Source organism: Seriola lalandi, unplaced genomic scaffold (assembly GCF_002814215.2).
Source record: "Seriola lalandi dorsalis isolate HSWRI2012SDOR001 ecotype SW California unplaced genomic scaffold, Sedor1 jcf7180002054666, whole genome shotgun sequence".
Lineage (NCBI taxonomy): Eukaryota > Metazoa > Chordata > Actinopteri > Carangiformes > Carangidae > Seriola > Seriola lalandi.
This window is the reverse complement of record NW_019525219.1, coordinates 446033-464786: the sequence shown is the minus strand read 5'-3', so window position 1 is coordinate 464786 and position 18754 is coordinate 446033. Positions and strand designations below refer to the sequence as shown.

At 42.0% G+C, this 18754-nt stretch overlaps 4 protein-coding genes across 6 annotated transcripts in view; 2 read left to right on the top strand and 2 right to left on the bottom strand.

The window, feature by feature from the left end:
- The first annotated feature begins 633 nt into the window (after positions 1–633).
- eif2b1 (eukaryotic translation initiation factor 2B, subunit 1 alpha) lies at positions 634–4443 on the top strand. Its single transcript, XM_023421226.2, has 9 exons — positions 634–921; positions 1662–1763; positions 1884–2020; positions 2501–2617; positions 3231–3343; positions 3460–3528; positions 3617–3692; positions 3874–3999; positions 4242–4443. Exons 1-9 carry the CDS (start codon positions 909–911, stop codon positions 4395–4397), a joined length of 909 nt encoding a protein of 302 aa, XP_023276994.1. The 5' UTR covers positions 634–908; the 3' UTR covers positions 4398–4443.
- Positions 4188–9229, bottom strand: ddx55 (DEAD (Asp-Glu-Ala-Asp) box polypeptide 55). Its single transcript, XM_023421225.2, has 14 exons — positions 9026–9229; positions 8884–8934; positions 8080–8166; positions 7824–7915; positions 7336–7398; positions 6973–7122; positions 6379–6571; positions 6171–6253; positions 5907–6038; positions 5733–5825; positions 5432–5546; positions 5155–5323; positions 4785–5068; positions 4188–4694 (listed from the first exon to the last, which is right to left on the bottom strand). Exons 1-14 carry the CDS (start codon positions 9131–9133, stop codon positions 4509–4511), a joined length of 1806 nt encoding a protein of 601 aa, XP_023276993.1. The 5' UTR covers positions 9134–9229; the 3' UTR covers positions 4188–4508.
- Positions 9230–10823: 1594 nt separating this feature from the next.
- Positions 10824–14180, bottom strand: tmed2 (transmembrane p24 trafficking protein 2). 2 transcript variants are annotated; one of them, XM_023421223.2, is made up of 5 exons: positions 13835–14180; positions 13090–13282; positions 12880–12897; positions 12440–12547; positions 10824–12343 (listed from the first exon to the last, which is right to left on the bottom strand). In XM_023421223.2, exons 1-5 carry the CDS (start codon positions 14012–14014, stop codon positions 12219–12221), a joined length of 624 nt encoding a protein of 207 aa, XP_023276991.1. In that variant the 5' UTR covers positions 14015–14180; the 3' UTR covers positions 10824–12218. The 2 variants fall into 2 exon arrangements, with proteins under 2 accessions (XP_023276991.1, XP_023276992.1); XM_023421224.2 differs by lacking the exon at positions 12880–12897.
- A 1708-nt stretch (positions 14181–15888) lies between these two features.
- Positions 15889–18754, top strand: part of ptpn11a (protein tyrosine phosphatase non-receptor type 11a) — a 15809-nt gene continuing 12943 nt past the window's right edge. For both annotated transcript variants that reach the window (XM_023421205.2, XM_023421204.2), the window contains exon 1: positions 15889–16165. In XM_023421205.2, the coding sequence (XP_023276973.1) occupies positions 16152–16165 (14 nt within the window). In that variant the 5' untranslated portion in view covers positions 15889–16151. The remainder of the gene's footprint in view (positions 16166–18754) is intronic.

Sequence of the window (18754 nt, the reverse complement as noted above, 5' to 3'; positions counted from 1 at the left end):
TTAAGGCTTTTCTGCAACAATGTGAAACTGTTGGATTAAGGATGGTCTTGCGTTTTATTTTGTGACCATCAAAAACTGATCAAAACTTTGGTCCAAGACAAGATCTCTATCTGGAGAGCTAATGCTCGAACTTCAGTTAGGATTTGCTATGAAGCATATGGTGCATATGGTCAAACTATTCTTTAGTGCCAACCACAGCCAAAAGTTTACACACTGAAATTCTATGTAATCTTATCACATTGAAAATCTAATGTTTCTTATTGTTGCAGTCTACCTACTATACAACTGGTAAAAACTAAATGATTGATGAGTAAAGTTAAGAGAAACTCAAAATTACCATGCTGCCCTCTGGTGGCGTAATTTAAAAATTACGCCACCAGAGGGCAGCATGGTAATTTTCGAAAGTCTTCGTCACTGTGAGCGTTTTTTCAAATTTAAATAAGCTTTAGGAAATTCTTCTGAACTGTTCTGAATTATCATTTATAATAAATAAAGAAAAAAACTAATGAAATAGTCATTCGTTGTATAAACTACAACCACACTCTAGTTTTTTATTCAAAATCCCTCAAAACCAAACTGATTTCGACTTCTCCGACCGCACGTGAAGTGACTACGTCATCTATCCGCGACACGTCAACACGCACACCGTCAGAGGCTAACGGTGTGCAGCTCCGCAGTCACTGACAACAACATAACACTGTCCAGACAGAATTTAACGTGTTCTTTTTGCGGTAGTTTGAAAACTGTGACATAAATAGTTTGTTTAAAGGTTTGTCTTGAGTCTCGTGAATAATTTAACTTGTGACAAGGAGCGTTATAAAACTGTGGACTCAGTAAAGACTGTGATCCACCGTGGTTTGTCTTAACCGTAGAAACTACACCTGTTAGCCTCTCCGGCTCGTTTCACGATGAATGAAGAAGGTAAATTATTTCAAGCTTCTCCTTTAGTGTCATAACATGTGTTTAAGCGCAGATATTAAACGTATCCAGGTGTGAGGCAGTGAAGGGGGGGGTCCTTAAACAGAGTTACAAGTTTGAGTTTTATCTGCAATTTAAATGTTTTACATCATCAGCATTATGAGTAAACCATTTCTGTTGGCTTGATGAATATGTTAATATACTATTTTATGTATTTAACACAATATTACAGCCTTTAAAGGATGATGTCATTTCAAGATGGCAGTCAGAGGAAAGTGTGCTGTACTCTGAACAGTGAGCTATTAATATAATAATTACATTTTAAAATGAAGCAGAATTTCCTTCAGTTTCAGAAAGTTTATCAGTTTACTGATGTTAATAAATCTTCAGCAGTTACACAAGTGAGACTGGGTTATTATTACTGAACGCTGCTTTCTGTGTCGAAACAGGTTTATTACTATGTAAGTTTATAAACTTTAATTGTATTATATTTATGTTCCATCAGACTGGGCTGCACTTATTAGATCCTTATTCATCTTAATTCTGCAAATAAAATGTATTTGGATGTTTGTGAAATCCAGTAACACAGTAATACTTCACCAGTGTAGGGACCAGAGTTGGATGGTGTATGGGGTTAGATGTGTTCACTTATATAGGTGTAAACAATGGCTGTATCAGAACAGGATATTGGAGTTCAGATTATTGTGTTGGTCCACTCACTGTGTCTCACTCTCCCGGGTCAGAGCTGGTGGAGTATTTCAGGGCTCAGATGAGGAAAGATCCGGACATGGCCTCTGCTGTGGCCGCTATCCGCACTCTGCTTGAATTCCTCAAGAGAGACAAAGGTGAGTTCACTCCCAGCACCGTCATTCCAACACCTGTGAATCATGTAGCTCCTGTAGCTTTTACAGACCAGGTGCGTCCTGGTGTCAGCCCTGTTCAACAAACTCTTCCTGCCCGCTCAGGTGAAACTATCCTGGGCCTGAGGGAGAGCCTGAAGTGGGCCACAAACTGCCTGACAGGGGTGGACTCCTCTGTGGCCGTGTCCTCAGGAGGAGAGCTCTTCCTGCGTTTCATCAGCCTCACATCACTGGAGCACCAGGTGAGTTACCTGCCTGGTACAAACTGCTGGTCCACATCACGTCTGAAACAGCCCTATAGACTGTATTTTAACACTATGTATCTCAGAAACGCCTCGACGGAACTTCTTCAAATTTGGCACAAACATTCACTTGGACTCAAGGATGAACTGATTAGATTTTGGTGGTCAAAGGTCAAAGGTGAAAAAATTGTACAGAGTTTGGTTGGTGGATTTTTTGAACTGGCTTAAAGAGAAGTGTGTTTGGGACTTGTTTGTTTGAATGACAGACTTCCACAGCCGGTGGAATTCATTGCTGCTTTTCTTGTTTTATCTCAGCTTCTCTCAGGCGTCATCCTTTTTTCCTTTTCTTTTTCTTTATCATACTATGAATTTCTGGCTCCTAGATGAGAGCAAACAGCTACATTAACTTCATCAAAAAGAGTGTCACAAGAATTATGTTATTACAAGGCGAGCACTAACTTTTGTTGCTGTCTATTTCAGGATCTGTCGCGCTGTAAGAAGGTGATGGAGGAGAGAGGAGAACTATTTCTAGAGAAGATCTCAATGTCCAGGACCAAAGTTGCTAAACTCTGTCACACCTTCATCAAAGATGGCACCGTAAGTACAGTATTTGGTTTACATACGTACGTGGACAATAAAATGTTATTTTGCTCTTTTTTGTTGATGTTTAACCAAATTCCTAAGAATTTGTTATGCTGTACTGTGTGGACTGTATCTCTATTATGAGAATAGATCAGATTCAGAGCTCTGTGCTCTTTTAAAATACATACATTTAGTTTTTTTGTGGATACATATCATTAATGTCTAGAGTAAATGGTAAGGGACCTAATATTGATCCTTGTGGGACACCTTATCAACCATTTGAAGATTTAAAACCACAACAGTCTGAACTCTGACAGCCAGCTGGAAACAGAATCATTAAAACCAATGGAAATCAATTTATTGAACAAAATGTTGTCATCAAACTCCTGGGACATGTAAACAAAGAGCACAGCACAATGTTGATTTTCTTTAAGCAGGTTAACAGTGTCATCCACAACAGCAGTTATTGCACTATGAGCAGGTCTAAATCCTGACTGCTGTGACTGTTATTATCGTCCAGGGACACGTTGTGAGTTGGCCAGTGATTCTAGGATTTAAGTACAGTTTGTACACAGTTTGTTCACATAGTATTCAGACAGGGACTCATTTATTCTCATTTGTCATCCAGAAAATCCTGACTCACTCCTACTCCAGAGTCGTGCTCAGAGTGCTGGAAAAAGCTGCAGCGGAGAAGAAACGCTTCTCTGTCTATGTGACTGAATCGCAGCCTGACTCAGCTGGGTGAGTGAATAGTGTCAGTAAAATGCGTCCCAGTTTTATTCTGACGAGACACACACACACACACACACACACACACACACATTGAATCAGTGTTTTATATAAATGTCTTTGTTCAGGCGACAAATGGCCGAAGCCCTGAGAAAACTCAATGTTCCAGTAACGGTGGTCCTGGATGCAGCTGTGGGGTAAATACATTTATCATCAGTGTCACACATCGTCAGCTCGAACTCTGAGCGGAGTTTATTTAGTGTATTTCTCTCATTTTTTCCTCAGGTATGTCTTGGAGAAGGTAGATCTAGTTATTATTGGTGCAGAGGGAGTCGTGGAGAGCGGAGGAATCATCAACAAGGTGTGTTCCAGGAAATAGTCAGAGCCCTGTATCACAGACAGTGTTCAGCTGAGTCTGGGTGTCTGGGTTAACCAGCTTCACCGGTGTTAGCATGGATAAGCTACTTACATGCATCAGGTAAACAAGGTGTTGATGAAATGAGAAACACAGGCCTAAATGTTTCACCTTCGTCCTTTCACAGATCGGCACTTATCAGATGGCGGTTTGCTCGAAAGCTCACAACAAGCCCTTCTACGTCGTGGCGGAGAGTTTCAAGTTCGTCCGTCTCTATCCGCTCAACCAGCAGGACGTGCCGGATAAATTCAAGGTATCGCGTCACGGCAGAGTTTCATGTCTAGTCTTACTTTGTGTTTACAGTCGTAGGCGACAGTTTGGGAATTCTTTTGAAGTGAAAAAGTGTAAATCCAACTCCTGCAGCACAAAGATGTTAAACATATTTTTTAAATGTTACTTTTTATTTAACGACGTTAACGAATAGAAAAGAAACACTGATGGTATTGTACTAATATTTTATTACACAACTGTAATGTCTTGTCCTGTCGTCCACAGTACAAAGCAGACACCCTGAAGACGGTCCAGAACCTGTCAGAGGAGCATCCGATGATTGATTACACACCTCCCTCCCTCATCACCCTCCTCTTCACGGACCTGGGAGTCCTCACCCCGTCCGCCGTCAGCGACGAACTCATCAAGCTTTATTTATAACTCCGTGCCTCACAATTCTCAAATAAAAATCTTATGAAAAGCTAAACAGATGTCAGTGGGCGTGGCTTTGGATTTATTTTAAGTCCCTTTTTTGACACTTTTAAGGCAGTTTTATGAAACATCCTGTTGCTCTGAGGCGTCGTCGAGTGCCGGTCCCTCCGTTTTGTGTTTTGACTTGGGTCCAGTTGTTAGTTGTTTCTCAAAGTCCTCCTCGCTGATTTGGCCTTTCTTTAGTTTCTTGAGAAGACGAGTGTCGTTTACAAGCTCCTTCATGTCTTCATTGTCCACATCAGAGTCCTGCAGACACAGACAAGACAAACACAGAGACACATGAATCTAATCCTAATGTTTGTATCAATACGTTCATCGATCAGTGAATGGAAATACCTCATCGTGCTTCCTCTTGGCTGAACTCTTTTTCCTGCGATCCTTCTTGGCCTTCTGTTTGGACCAGGACTTGTTCTTGGTGAAAATCCTTCTGGGGAGGGGATTCGTTTCTCTCTCTTTCAGCATCTTCTGTCTCTGTTTCTGCCTGTTCTTGTCCTTGTAGCGGATGGTCTCTGTGTCCACTGTCGTCTCGGCGAAGTCGGGGAACGTTTTTCCTCTCAGTTCGGGCATCTTCGGCAGGCGGAGGAGGGCGAAGCCGCGCGCCAAGGAGGCAAAGTCCAGATCTACACAAAGCAAGAAGCACACAATGTTTTATTTGGATTGATAACGAACTGAATCTTGAGATGTCAAGTGTTTTTTTCCTTCTCACCTTTGATCCTGAAGATGAGACTACATTCGTGTTTGGCGTAGGCCTGGACGTATGAGACGAAGGCCCTCATGCCTCGGTCAAACATGGCTCGGTCTGCCAGAGACATGGCCTTCACTTTGGGCAGCACGTCCACAACATCAGAGACAGGGGGCATCTTCTGGAGCGGGCACTGCAGACACGACAGAGGACACGTCATCACAAATCAAGTCACAGCGTTTTCATCAGGCGTGAATAAACTTGAGAACAAGAGGAGCAGAAATGAAAAGTGAAAACTCACTTTCTGGTTGATGGACAAGAAGTTGACGTAGGTCTCCTCCATCGGCAGCAGGAAGACGAGGGCGTTGCCCTGATTACCGATGCGTGCTGTTCGCCCGCAGCGATGTACAAACGCACTGAGACGCAGACAGAAAATAAAACATTAAAGCAGGAAGCTTCTTTTATCAGATGCTTTCAAAATTAAAGCTCAGCAGATGTTGGTTTCGGTCTTTCATGAGATTAGATTATAGAAAATAAACCTTTCATTATAAACAAGACAGTGATTCTACTTCAGCCTTTCAGGTGCAGTGCTGTCACCTCACCTGGCGCTGCTGGGGGGGTCGTACTGCAGCACCCAGTTAACATCGGGGATGTCGATGCCTCTGGCCATGACGTCCGTACACACCAGGATCCCACTGCGACACAAGGACAAATAAATGATAGAAGCCAAATCACAGACCGACCAGAACGAACTCATCGTGAAACCTCGTCTTCACCTCTTCAGGCTCCGAAAGTCGGCGAAGATCTTGTTGCGTTTGTTTTTCATCTTGCCGTGGATGCAGCAGACGGTGACCTTCTTCACCAGCGTCTCCAGAGCTCGACCGTAGTACTCCACACACGCACACGTGCTGACGGCGACACGGAGACAAGTTCATACACACCTGAACTGCACTTACAGATGAGGGTCGCTCCTGTACAATTAAAGATCTCTCCAGGAGTCTGGGTTCACACAGGATGAATTAATGCACAGCTGAACGTACCTGAAGAAGACCAGATTCTTCTCGTGCTTGTGTTGCCTTAGAAACGCCACCAGGTTGTTGAACTTGTGCTCAGATCTGCAGATCTGAAGTGAAAGACGTCACGTGGGAATTTTTGTGTCGTTACTGTTTGGACTTTGAGTTGACTGATGTGAAACAGGCGTCTCTGTGTGTGTGTGTGTGTGTGTGTGTGTGTGTGTGTGTCACTCACAGTGTAGTAGTTGGAGAGTCTGGCGGGGGTTTTCTGGGCAGCGGCGGTGGCAGCCACGCCTTTCTCCTTGACGGTGATGCGGACTGGGTTCCTGAGGCCGGCCCTCACCAGCTTCTCCAGCTCCTGTGTCTGAGTGGCTGAGAACAAGCCGGTGCGCCTCTGTTTGGGCAGGTAGCTCAGGATGGTGTTCAGACTGGACACACACACACACACACACACACACACACACACACACACACACAGTGTTAGATCTACAATACCTACAAATAAATAAATACACAGCACCGTGCAAAGGTTTAAGGCACTTTAGATGTTTAGATTACGACACCAAGGAGGCGTCTGATTGGTCCCAGATTCATCCTGCAGCAGAACAACGAGTCTAAACACACAGTCCTGAAGAAGTGTCTTCAGAGACCAGAAGAACAAGGAGTTCTGCAGCAGATCACCGCTGTCTGATTTAGGTTCTGCTGCACATTGTAAGAAGTGAATTGCAGCGCTGGTCGTTCATGTGTTTGACGACATGTTGCAGGACTGTGCAGAGAAAGCCCAGTTCTCCCTCCACAACAACTAAAAACATCCACTCTCCCTCCGTACCTGGCCACAAAGCCCATGTCCAGCAGTCTGTCGGCCTCGTCCAGAACCAGCACATCCAGGCTCTTGACTGAACTGGCCAAGTCCAGACCGTCTGACTTCCTCCTGAACATGTCCTCCAGGCGGCCGGGAGTCGCTATCACGATGTTTGCCCTGAAACACAAGCGTCGTCACGTTGGTGTCTCTGTCTCTGTCGACACACGGTTGTGAACAAGATAAGTGAAGAATAAAACACGGGAGGAACATAAAACAATCCAAGTGCGTCTTGTTAAATCATCAGACTGCGGCGTTCTGGTGGTTTAATGTTTAAACACCCTCATTTCAGTCCAGCTTGGAGCTTCTGTTGCCTCTTCATGCATCACATACCCTTGATCCTTGAACTTCTCCACATCCTCTATCGGGTTGGTGCCACCAATCAATAAAATCTGCCTGAGAAACAAACAGACTGGGATGAAGGCGCAGGTCTCTCAGCACAAACAGAAACAACATTTACTCTTCATCTGGTGCTTTAAGATTTAAAGTAATATTATAGTCAAAGACAGAAAATAATAACTTTATAATAATAACTTTTTTTCTGGAGCTATCAGCTGCATCTCACTGTCTTCATCAGTGACTGAAGTAACTGAGGTGGTTGGAAGCTGCAGAGTATTTTCGAGTATTTTCACAATCAATGTGTTTTATTATTGTCTTGATTCATTCTTTGGTTTATTAAATGTCAGATTATACAGTGAAAAATACCCTGAACTGCTGACTTCAATGATTAATTGATGATCAATGGTGGATTATAATAATAATAATCGATTAATCGTTACTTCTGTCTTATTTCACACTGTCATTCATGATGTAATACTTACCTAAACTGTGGAAACTTGTGGAGAAACTGTCCCATCACTTCACTGATCTGCAGGGCCAGTTCTCTGGTGGGAGTGATCACCAGGGCGCCGACCTGCGGAAAACACAATTTACATTTCAACATCTCCTCTGAGAGTTCCCGCCCTCCGTCCTCCTCCACCTGTCATGGTCGGAGTTCAGCATCTACTGTTTCCACAAGCTCCAGGGTGAAAGTAGATAAATACAAAACAGCCATCTCGCCCGTGGTGTCGTCATTACCTGCATCTTCTTCAGCTTCTCCTCTCTCTTCAGGAGCAGCTCTATGACAGGAATGACGAAGGCGAGCGTCTTCCCGCTCCCAGTCACCTACAGGGAGACGACGAGTCGTGAGCCGCACAGAAAATACTGCACAAATCAAACTACTGATTCAGCCGGAGACAAAGTAAATCCTCTGTTCTGCTTCTACTGTTTCAAGTTTTTATTCAAGACATCAAACCTTTGGATTTTCAATAACTTGCAGGTTTAATGGTCAGTTTTACTTCAGTGAAATTACATAAATTAGAATCAAAAGTAAAAGTACTCATGAAGCAGAGTGGCCCATTTCAGAATAATGTATATTATATCATTAGATTATTATTGGATTATAATTACTTATTACTTAATTATTTTCATTATTTATTAACTGTATTAAACTGGAAGCAAAAAATATCAAACATTTTTGTTTTAAAAGTGACTTAAACTCATTATTCTATTAAAGAAATAGTTGAAATTGAATTTTCTGTCCATCCTCTAATCGATTAATCAACTAGTTATTAGTGTTTATGTTGCAGCTGGTGATGGAGGGACTAATTAATGACTTTATATGCTGCTGGGTAGCGGGAAAAAAATTTAACCTTAACCTGTAATAACACATGATCATTTGTTTCTTGGCTATAATTTGTATTATTGATCTGAATCTGTGAAGAAACTACATTATCAGACACATGTAGTAGAAAGTGATTTAAGGTGGAAACACTCAGGTAAAGCGCAGGTACCTCAGATTTGTCGTTAACGTGTTACAGGTAAAGTTAATGTTAAACTTACCGCCTCTGCAGCCACGTCTTTGTTGCTCATGAACAGCGGGATACAAGCGGACTACAGGGAAATAATAATAGTATTAATAATGATCAATAAAGCCTGTGTTGAAGAGCTGGTGAGAAACACAGGTTTGCAGTGGAGGTGTTACCTGTACAGGTGTCATGTGAGTGAATTTCAGCTCCTCGAGCGTCTGTAAAATGCTCTCGTTGAGTTGAACAGGTAAACTGTCCCACGTCCCGTCCGTCGTGTTATCCATACTGGAGACAGACCAGTATAAACCACTGGTTCTGGATGAACCTGTGGTTCCGCTGTTGGGCTCGAGCTCCACGCTGCTCCGCTGCTTATTCCGGGCGCGCCGATGTTTACAAGCCGGGTGGGAACTGAAGCGCTGTCGCGAGTATCGTTCCGCGCTCCGCCTATTTTTATTTATTTTATTTATTTTAATCTTTTATCGTGTAAGAGCAAAGGTCCTACATAACATATTATATTTTACAATATATTTTAATATGTTAAATTTGAGATACTTGTACTTTACGTCATAATTTCCATTTCCTGCTGCTTTATTCTTCTATATTGGAAGATAATGAACTTTTTACTCCACTACATTTATTTGATAACTTTAGTTATAAGACAAAATATAATCGACAGTATATATCATGATGTTTTATTACACATTTACACATAAAATAATTATAGGCCATTCTGCATAATGAGTACTTTTACTTTTGGTACTTTGCGTATCTTTTCATGCTGGTACTTTTGTACTTTTACTTGAGTAACATCTTGAACACAGGACTCTCCACTGACAACTATGATGAGCATAAAGGATCAAACTTGTAAGCAACATTTTAATGTCATAGCTGGTGGAACTCATTTTGATTCATTTATATTTTATAAATTGATTATATTTTCTTAATAAAATGTTAATGTGACTATAGAAAACAAATAAATGTGGTGGAGGAGTGAAAAAAAGTTCCTCATCCACACAGTTGAAACTCTGCAGAGCGTTTGTGACAGTGACAGTCACAGCTTCAGTGTCTGCAGTGACACAGCTGTTATCGAACAGCTGGATCGAACTTGGTGCAGGACTTCCATTAAAGCCGTCTCGGTAAAACCTCGTTGTTTGCTCTGGCTCTCTCACACATCAAAGCGTTTATTCAGTTTTCTGGCAGCTGGTGCTACTTACAAAATAATCTTGCTGCTGTGGGGGAGAAACGACGGTTTGATGGCCACTGATAGGAGAAACCTGTTTAGTAAGCAGCTGGGCCCGGCTGTCAGAGAAGCTGTAAACCCTCAGTGAATCTGGTAAAATAAATAAATCTGGTGGCCAGTGATGCACTGATAGGCCACAGGCGTTACAGCGTTGAGGACAGTTGTAGAAACAAGACTGAACTATTTGCTTACATGTCTCTGCCAAAACATTCTGAGTTATGGAGTCTAGACCTCCAACTGGAACCACCCTCCTCTGTCCTGGAGTCACTGTCTGAGGATGTGTGCTGACCAGTGGGTGCAGGGTTTTTTAAGTAATTAAGAGGGATTCACATGATAGTGACTGTGTCATGGTGATCACCAAAAAAAATTGTGAAATTGAATAAAATCAAGAGTAACAGTTGAGTTTTTTGACAACAGGTCAGACTGAGCTGGTGCCTCTGATCATCGGCCATTATGTGAAAAGCCTCTTTTTTCCCTCTTAACTTTTTCGAAAAGCAGGAATAAATGTTCATTAAATCAAGTTTAAATTTTACCACATAAATTTAAAAAAAATCAAGATTTTATTTAGAATGAAATTAATCACAATAACGACGCCTCAGCTGCAGCTATGACCAATACAATGGAGCAATTACTAATATTTACACCGGTTGATTATTACTCTACTGGATTAAACAATTTGTAGTCAAACCTTCTCCATAAAATACCGTTAGCACTTGTTCACAAAGACGTCCGAGTAATTGTACAGAATATTGGCTTTATTATGAAACCTGGGGCATTTTCCACAGACAACCAATCTACATTTGTACAGATCCATTTATCAGATTTTATTGAAATGACAAAAAGGAGACTGTGTACAGAGCAGTTCACCTGCCTGATCTCACCAAAGATTGTTTTTAATACAAAATCGGAGCATATTCAGTGACATGCGACACCTTCGATGCCGCAGCCGTGTGCCAGATGTGAAGCTGCTGCCTTGGATTGAACTTTTTAACTATGTATGTGGAAGTCGTTTGAAAGGCGTCATCCCAACAGTCACATGTCACTGGATACGCTCCAGGAAAAACAGCAAACAATTCAAAATTGTATACAATCGTATAATTTAAAATCCCCAACCCCAACAAACTAACTATAGAAGAAGCAACTAAAGCACACAGCAGTCATTAAGTGTCAGAACCCCCACCCAGCCAGCCTCAGTTGACATGTAACATGTATTTCAGTATCCCCCTACATTTTGGAGTTACACCCCAAGTAGTTCAGTTCAAATTAAACCATCTCAGGTCTTCTCAAAGTCAAAGTTTTAAAGTTTAAGTGTTTGAAAATTGAGCCAACACGTAAACTCTCCGCCATTTTTTTTTTTTTTTTAAACCACATAATGAGTCAAGCAGATTCCCTGCAGAAGACGACCACTGAAGCCCCCTGTGGCATGGGATCGCTATGAATCAACAGAGCTAGAGGCTGTACAGCTTCCCTTAAAGACCAGCTGCTATGTAAATCCTTCAGATTATTTAGACGTATTCATCAGGAGTGCAAGTTGTTGTTGTTGTTTGAGAGCATTAACACGATGTACAGCACAGGGTCTGACTTGGCTTGGACAATGGAAACAAAGCTCCCTGCCTCTCAGACAATGAACTAATGGAATCTGTTTTCATGTTTGCCATTTTTATCATTTGTAAAGCATCACGTTTCAATCTTCATAAGGGCTAAATTCACCCATGGTGACTCCACACATGCATATCCACTGATGTGCATTTCTAATCCTTTTTTCATCTGACTGCCTTCAATTAAAATCATGAGCCTTAGACTCAATCAAACAGGCAAAACTGTACTGGCAAGTGATTGGTACTTAAGTGTAATTATCAAACACCATTTGACAAAAAAAAGTCTGTTTAAAAAAAAAAAAAAAACTAATGAAAACTCATAACTATCCCAGAAGCTTTTGGCCGTTCGTTCCAAACATACAATTATTACATTTATAAAGAAGGAACTAAATAGGTAAGGACAACAAAACATCTGAGATCCGATCACATGTGGGCTTTACTCAAACTGCCAGTCTCATTTCCAGAGTGTAAATAAACTGTCTTGGTGGTGAAGAAAAACAGTGGAGGACACGGAGGGATCGCTTAATCGCACTACACCACTCGCCGTACTTCGAAAAATCTCTTCAGGTAATAAATCTGTCCAAGTGTCATCGCCACCAGAACCAGAGCCTCGAAGAACGACCACAGCACCACTCTGCTGTTTGTGTTGTCGTTGACTAGAGGGAGAGGAGAAGAGGGTTTGTGAAGTTAAACACTTAAATAAACATGGTAAATTGGCTTTGCATATATGCTCTGACAGGAGCGGGACTTACTTGCTCTGTGTATCCTCTCACGGACCTCCATGTACTCCTGCTCATGCTTTACGGCTGTCATAGCAACCGCCAGCTCGTTGATCATCTCCTCCAGCTTGTTTTGGTGGGCTGAAACAGGCAAAAGTTAATCCATCAGTAATAAGTCACAAAACAATATTTGTGCAAAGAAAAACATGCATAGGGTTTGCAATACATGCTGAACACTTGTGACATACAGTATGTGGCAGGTGATGCTGTCCAATCACCAGACACATTTATAGGTCATACATTTTCTCACTGTGCAAATTGTCAAACCATTCACAAACATCACGGCGTTTTGACTACGTATACTAGTACTGCACAATATTAGTTTTTTTTTTTCTCTATGGAAACAACACTGGTTAGAGAAAACTCTGCAGTGCATCACAAACTCAAAAGTCAGAGTCTGCCCTGTGCCCTACCATCCCAGCTGTCACCACCTACAAAGAGGAAAAGAGTGCCCAAGGTAAAGTTAGAAAGAAGGAAACTGATAGAAGAAATTAAACAAAGTAAATAGAAGCAGAATGCAGAAAGAAAAGTAGGTCTGGATCCTATATGATCCATTGAAAGTGGAATTTCTGAACCTTGTTTGCACAGAATGTCAGTGACCCACATATACACCCTTTATGTACCTTCCGTCTCCATGTCTTGGCCTTTAGGTGCCTCGCCAATATCAATGGTGAACATAACGATCTTGGGTGTCATGGTTGACATCTTGTTGCTGAAGCAGAACTTGTAGGTCCCGTCCATGTGTGCGGCCACCGAATACTTGCCACTGGACTCTCTGTCGCCTTTGTAAATCTGCTTGCCATCAGGCCCCGTTATCTGGAGAGGAGACAAGTGTGAAGCACAGAGCTGCATTAGGGCAGGTCATCAACAACATGAAGGGACTGGTGGAAACATATGGCAACAGAAATCTGGGGGGGGGGGGGATCAAAACACTCAGTTGTTCTTTTTAAAAGCAGAGCAGCGTTTCCACAGAATAAAAAACACAAGATAATTAGGGATATTTGACTTTACAGTGTATTATTAGTTCAAACACCTTACTGGCTGTATAGACAGCTAGCCGGACATATGCTAACGATACACTTCCTGTATCGTTATGCATAATTAATCAGTCAGTGTCACACACTCCTTAGCACAAAACAGACAAAATGATGTCCCTGCTATATTTTGTCCAGGAATTAAAATAACAGTGATATACAAAGCCATAAGCCCGGGAAGCACCTGACTAGTTCCACTTGACGTTACGCAGGTAGCTAACGGCTAATAGCTAACGTTAGCACAGGCCTTGTGTAGCACCAAACAAGTTAAGTCAAAATACATGTATTTCACCATGTTAGATGCTTGGTTTATCATCTCAGTGACATATCTCACCTCAACATCGATGTCCAGGAACCCTCCTTCGGCAACCTCAAACATGAGGCCCATCTTGGTGCCGGAGTTGACCCGCTCGTAGAAGCACTCCTCGGCATGGGCGTCTATGCTAACGAAGTAGCCGGACGCGGTGGCAGACAGGACGGCCAGCAAGACAACCAGCTCCGACACGGTAAACATGTTTCAAATGTTATGAAGCGACCGTCACAGCAAGTCTTGGTGATATAAAAGGTATCCCTGACACAGTATATCCCGCAGGAGCGCAGGATGTCTGGTTGTTTGAGTGAGTTGTTGCAGGAGAGGAGCCGCTCCAGCTTCGGCTGCGGTGTACCGCTCTGTGACTGCCACGTACGGATTTAAACTGTAGCCGGGGAGGGACAATCTTCAGAGGATCGCAGCGGCTGTCAATACGAGCAGATCATCACAGCAACATCTGGCGAACACCATACCTATATTTTGTCCGGAGAAGCGCTTAGATGTGAAATATTATTAACACTAAAAAAGTAATTCAAAAGTGTACGGTATTTGTTCTTGTGTATAATTCAAAACAAACAGGTTAGATAGACTACACTAAAAATAAGGGCCCCCAAAGTGCAACCACAATACAACAAAATCATCATGAACAATGTTATAAAATAACCTGTGAACACCACAGCCTCCTCTGTTTTGGCTTGTGTTGTGTCTAATGTCTGAAACTAGAAATGGCATGGACCTTCCATAACCAATTATTTATATATTCTTATAACAACTAAATGTAATGTTCTTTATAATATATAAACATTTTTTGTGTATAAGGTGCTTTTACTTAAAGCACACTAATAAACTGACACATTGAGCGACCTTATTTTTAATTATCCATCTTGATATAGTTATTTCCCACCTGAGCCACGTCACTTTAGCCTACAGTATTCTTATTCAGCATCTTCAGCACTCAAACATGTCACAAGTGTTTCACATCTTTTTCCCTGTTGCTGTCATTAGTGAGTCCCCACACTGTGGCAGCTGTCAGCAGCAGGCCCTGGCACATTAGTATGTCACTGAAAGTACATGTCAGAAATGTCTGTTCACATGACATCCTCAGACACTGTGACAGCTAACCTGGCAACTCTGGCACCAGCTGTGGCGGCTGTCATTTGAGTGAGTTAGAGATAAGGAGAAGAAGGCTGAACAAGTGTATTCGTTTTGGTTGGAAACTTTTATGTACAACACATAAAAACAAAAACATGAAAACATGGTTAGATAGTGAGTTGTTTTGGATTCCGATTAGTGGAGATTTATAACAGTTCAGTCATGAACAAACAAAATCAGTAATGTCACTAAGACAACACACTGGCAAAAGGAATATGTATTGAATATTTCTTGTTTGGTGTATTAACATTGCTTTATGGTCATTTCAGTTTGTTGTCACATCCATTAAATGTGCAAGGCCATTTTGTCAAAGTCAATGGTTACCACTTCAGTACTTTTCTACATATTTGGTTTTAATAAGAACAAAAGTGTAGAATAAAAGAATATCTGAGAGAACAGCTGATATATTTTTCAATTAGCAGTATTATTTTTTGCACATTGGGGTCTGTTAGAGTCTCAATAAGGGACAATAAAGGCAATAGAAACCAAACTCAAGGGTTAAAATATAACTCCATCAAAACGCTCCTGCAGAATAGAAAACAGACTGATTTCTATTTGAGCAGTGCAGCTGCAAAGTTTCTGTTTGACGCAAGCACCGCACGTCCCGTTGCGGAATCTTGGCGAACCCTGCGGTGACGCTCCGCACCACTTACCGCTTGTTCCACCGGTAAGCCTTTACTGAGCATGCGCGAATAGTAACGCGACAGGGCTGTTTAATTTTTGTCACGCTGCATGCCGGAGGAAGGGGTCGAGCTCTGCGGCTTCAACTGAGGGCGAAGCGACGGCGAAGAGAGGCCGCGCAAGGTGAAGATATCCGCGCTCCCTCTACCTTGTCGCGTGTTCGGTGACGTGTGGTAATTCTAAGGACTGAGCACTAGGTGGCGGTAATGATCCGTTTGGTTGCAATTGGCGATTGGAACGAAGAAGAAAAAGAAGAAGAAGAAGAAGTCGTCCAGTAATCGAGTTGCTGTGAAGTCTCCGGGGCCGAGGCCTAAAGACTTTTTTTTTATTTTTTGTAAACGCCCGCCGTCACAATTGTGTGTGGATGCCCGGATTTTGGTGCCCGTTTTGACCGGGGGTGAACCGATGAAGCACTTTAGCCTGTGATCGAAGCAGAAACGGTCGGAAACGTTAGCCAGCTAGTTGAAGCTACCGCTAACTGCCAGCGAGGAAGTGAGGAACGAAAAAAATGACATCTCGGAGGTAAGTCTGGAAAACAATGTCTGCTGGAAATGTTAGCCGAGCTAGCTTTAACTAAACTCAGCTGTTTGGATGTTTGACTGTCGGCGAACAGGGTCTGAGTGTGTCGACGTTTCTGGAAAGAAAAGTGATGGCAGAGGAGCAGCTAGCTAAACACTGCTTCATTTAGCACACACCGGCAACTTAGAGCCCAGTCTGAAGATGTTTACTAAACACTGTTAACGCTTTAACTCTGATATCAAACCTGTGGTTCTGCTTTAGTTAACCGTTCTCAGATCATAGTTAGTAGTAGGAAAAGTATAGACTAGCTACACTCATTGAAAACCGAACACAACTCTTGTCTAAAAAACACAGGGGAGGTTTGTTGTGACAGGAGCTGCTGTTTAAATCCCCACAATACTTCTTTGAACCCCCGAGTAAAATCAGTTTTATTTGCATAGCACACAATCACAGACTGGTCTCAGGGCAGTTAAAGACAGCCTCTGTCCACAGAGCTTTGATTTGGAAAAGAAAATAACAACCTTTTGCCAGGGAAATCTCAGCAAGAGCAACAGAAGAGGAAAACCCTCCTCCAGGACAGTCAAACACGAAGAAGCTGTTATATAGAAAGAGTAGATAGAAATAGCAGCAGTAGAACATGAAGAAACAGAATGACAATACAAGCACAAACATTTCATATTTCTTTTAGATATTAAAGATCCCATTCAGTCATTGTAAGACATAAAAATGTTCCGCTGTGAATCATCAATTAGAAAAAGTTTAAAGACATTTACACCTTCTCCCTTATTTGAAAAACCCATAATCTATGAATATACAAATATCTTTCATTTCAAAAGTTTTGTAACTAGTACTAATATACTACTCTCTCTCTCTCTATATATATATATAGAGTAGTATATTAGTACTACTACAGTTACATACAGACCAATACATACCATCAGTCATGCTTGCAGGTGCATGACTTAAACACAGATTTAACCTCCTAGGACCTGGCGTCCACATATGTGGACCTCACATTTTGGGTTCTCTAGACCACAATACTAACTTTTTCTCAACAAGGGCCTGGTGACCACATATGAGGATATTATACTGCCACTCAGTAATCGAAATTTAAAACTAATGTCCTCATTTGTGGACATAATTTTTCTCAGGTCCCAATCAGCCTAAATAGCAAAGAGAAATTAAAAATGCACGCCATGCAAGAGTTCGGGTCTTAGGAGGTTAAGGTGAGCACAGAGAAACTTTTCACGTTCAGCAGCTGAGCGTGAAAACTTTTTTCTAGTGTCAACCTCTGCACATGCATCATTATGTGAAGATCAAAATACATTTTTGAGTGTAAAAGGTTAAAAGGTTTCAGGAAGAGTTTAAATGTGTTTGAAGTGGATGTTCCGTATTACAGAGAAGATGTTGAGTGAGTTTCAGTTTCTGCCAAGAGCTGGTAAGACATTAACCACAAAACCTCCCCTGCACCATGAAAACTTGGAAAGAGGACAGACAGGAACTAAAAGTAAAGTGAGAATGCTTTAGTAATGCCACAAATAGTTTTTGTTCGTGAATTTACTTCACACAAACAGCAGTAAACAGTATTTGCTGTGCTTCACCTTTTTAAAACAGCACCACTTCGCCTCAGTACTACAAACAGTTTTCCAGTTGCTTGGCAGGTTCGGTTGTTCCAAGCATCTCGGAGAACCGGCCACAGTTCTTCTGTGGATTCAGGCTGTCTCAGTGTCCTCTGTCTCTTGATCCCAGACTGACTCCATGATGTTGAGATCAGGGTTCTGTGGGAACCAGACCGTCTGTTGCACGACTCCTTATGTCTGGGCTCGATGTCCTGCTGCAGAATGAATTTGGGGCCAATCAGACGCCTGGTACGAGAGGCAGAACTCAGGGATAATATTCACACAGATGGAGAAGATACAAGATGCCAAGAGAGGATGAAGCAGTTAATCGCACGCAACATATGATGTGAAGACAGTTCTGAGCCTGCTGGACGATGAAGACTTGGATCACAGATGTCTGGCTGAAGCACAGACATGAGACATGAACCAAAGAGACACACAGTCCTGGAAAAAAGACGGGGAAAGAGAAAGGAGTATTTTAATCCCAAACAGTGCTTACAGAACACAGCATGCATTGATATTTGGTCTGAGAGGTTCGTTCACAAATCCTCGACGGTGGTTAAAAAGAGGACTGAAAGCGCTCCCTCATTCACGCTCAATAGTTAAGTCTGTAGTGAACAGTGAATTGGGATTTCAAACGCATTCATCATTCATCACAATAACTGGTCGTCCATGTTGTTGCCATGGACAATTGATGGCTGCATGTACAGTAGTTCTGTGTGTGTTCTGTGCTTTACTGGGCTACAAGACAGATTTCTGCGCGTGGACGATAAAGTTTAAGTCGTTTAAGATTCAAGTTCAGTTTTGGCATCTGTGAAACTCACTGCTTCGTGTGATTGTTAGAAAAAAGTATTTTACATGCCATGGACAATACTTGTGATTTTTGAAAGCGTGGACACTCAAATGAAACGGTGGAGAGTGAATTAAGTGCATGATACAGTAAATTAGGTTGATCGTTGTGTCTCTCTCTCTC

Bases quoted from the DNA above. Each gene is read 5' to 3' on its own strand.
- eif2b1 (XM_023421226.2), top strand. The intron at 3,693-3,873 runs GTGTGTTCCAGG...GTCCTTTCACAG, and splicing joins GCGGAGGAATCATCAACAAG to ATCGGCACTTATCAGATGGC. The intron at 4,000-4,241 runs GTATCGCGTCAC...TGTCGTCCACAG, and splicing joins ACGTGCCGGATAAATTCAAG to TACAAAGCAGACACCCTGAA.
- ddx55 (XM_023421225.2), bottom strand. From the start codon at position 9,133: ATGGATAACACGACGGACGGGACGTGGGACAGTTTACCTGTTCAACTC. The intron at 7,123-7,335 runs GTATGTGATGCA...CTTGTGTTTCAG, and splicing joins GAGAAGTTCAAGGATCAAGG to GGCAAACATCGTGATAGCGA. The intron at 6,572-6,972 runs GTACGGAGGGAG...GTGTGTGTCCAG, and splicing joins GACATGGGCTTTGTGGCCAG to TCTGAACACCATCCTGAGCT.
- tmed2 (XM_023421223.2), bottom strand. From the start codon at position 14,014: ATGTTTACCGTGTCGGAGCTGGTTGTCTTGCTGGCCGTCCTGTCTGCC. The intron at 13,283-13,834 runs GTGAGATATGTC...TCTCCTCTCCAG, and splicing joins TCCTGGACATCGATGTTGAG to ATAACGGGGCCTGATGGCAA. The intron at 12,344-12,439 runs GTAAGTCCCGCT...CTCTCCCTCTAG, and splicing joins TGAGAGGATACACAGAGCAA to TCAACGACAACACAAACAGC.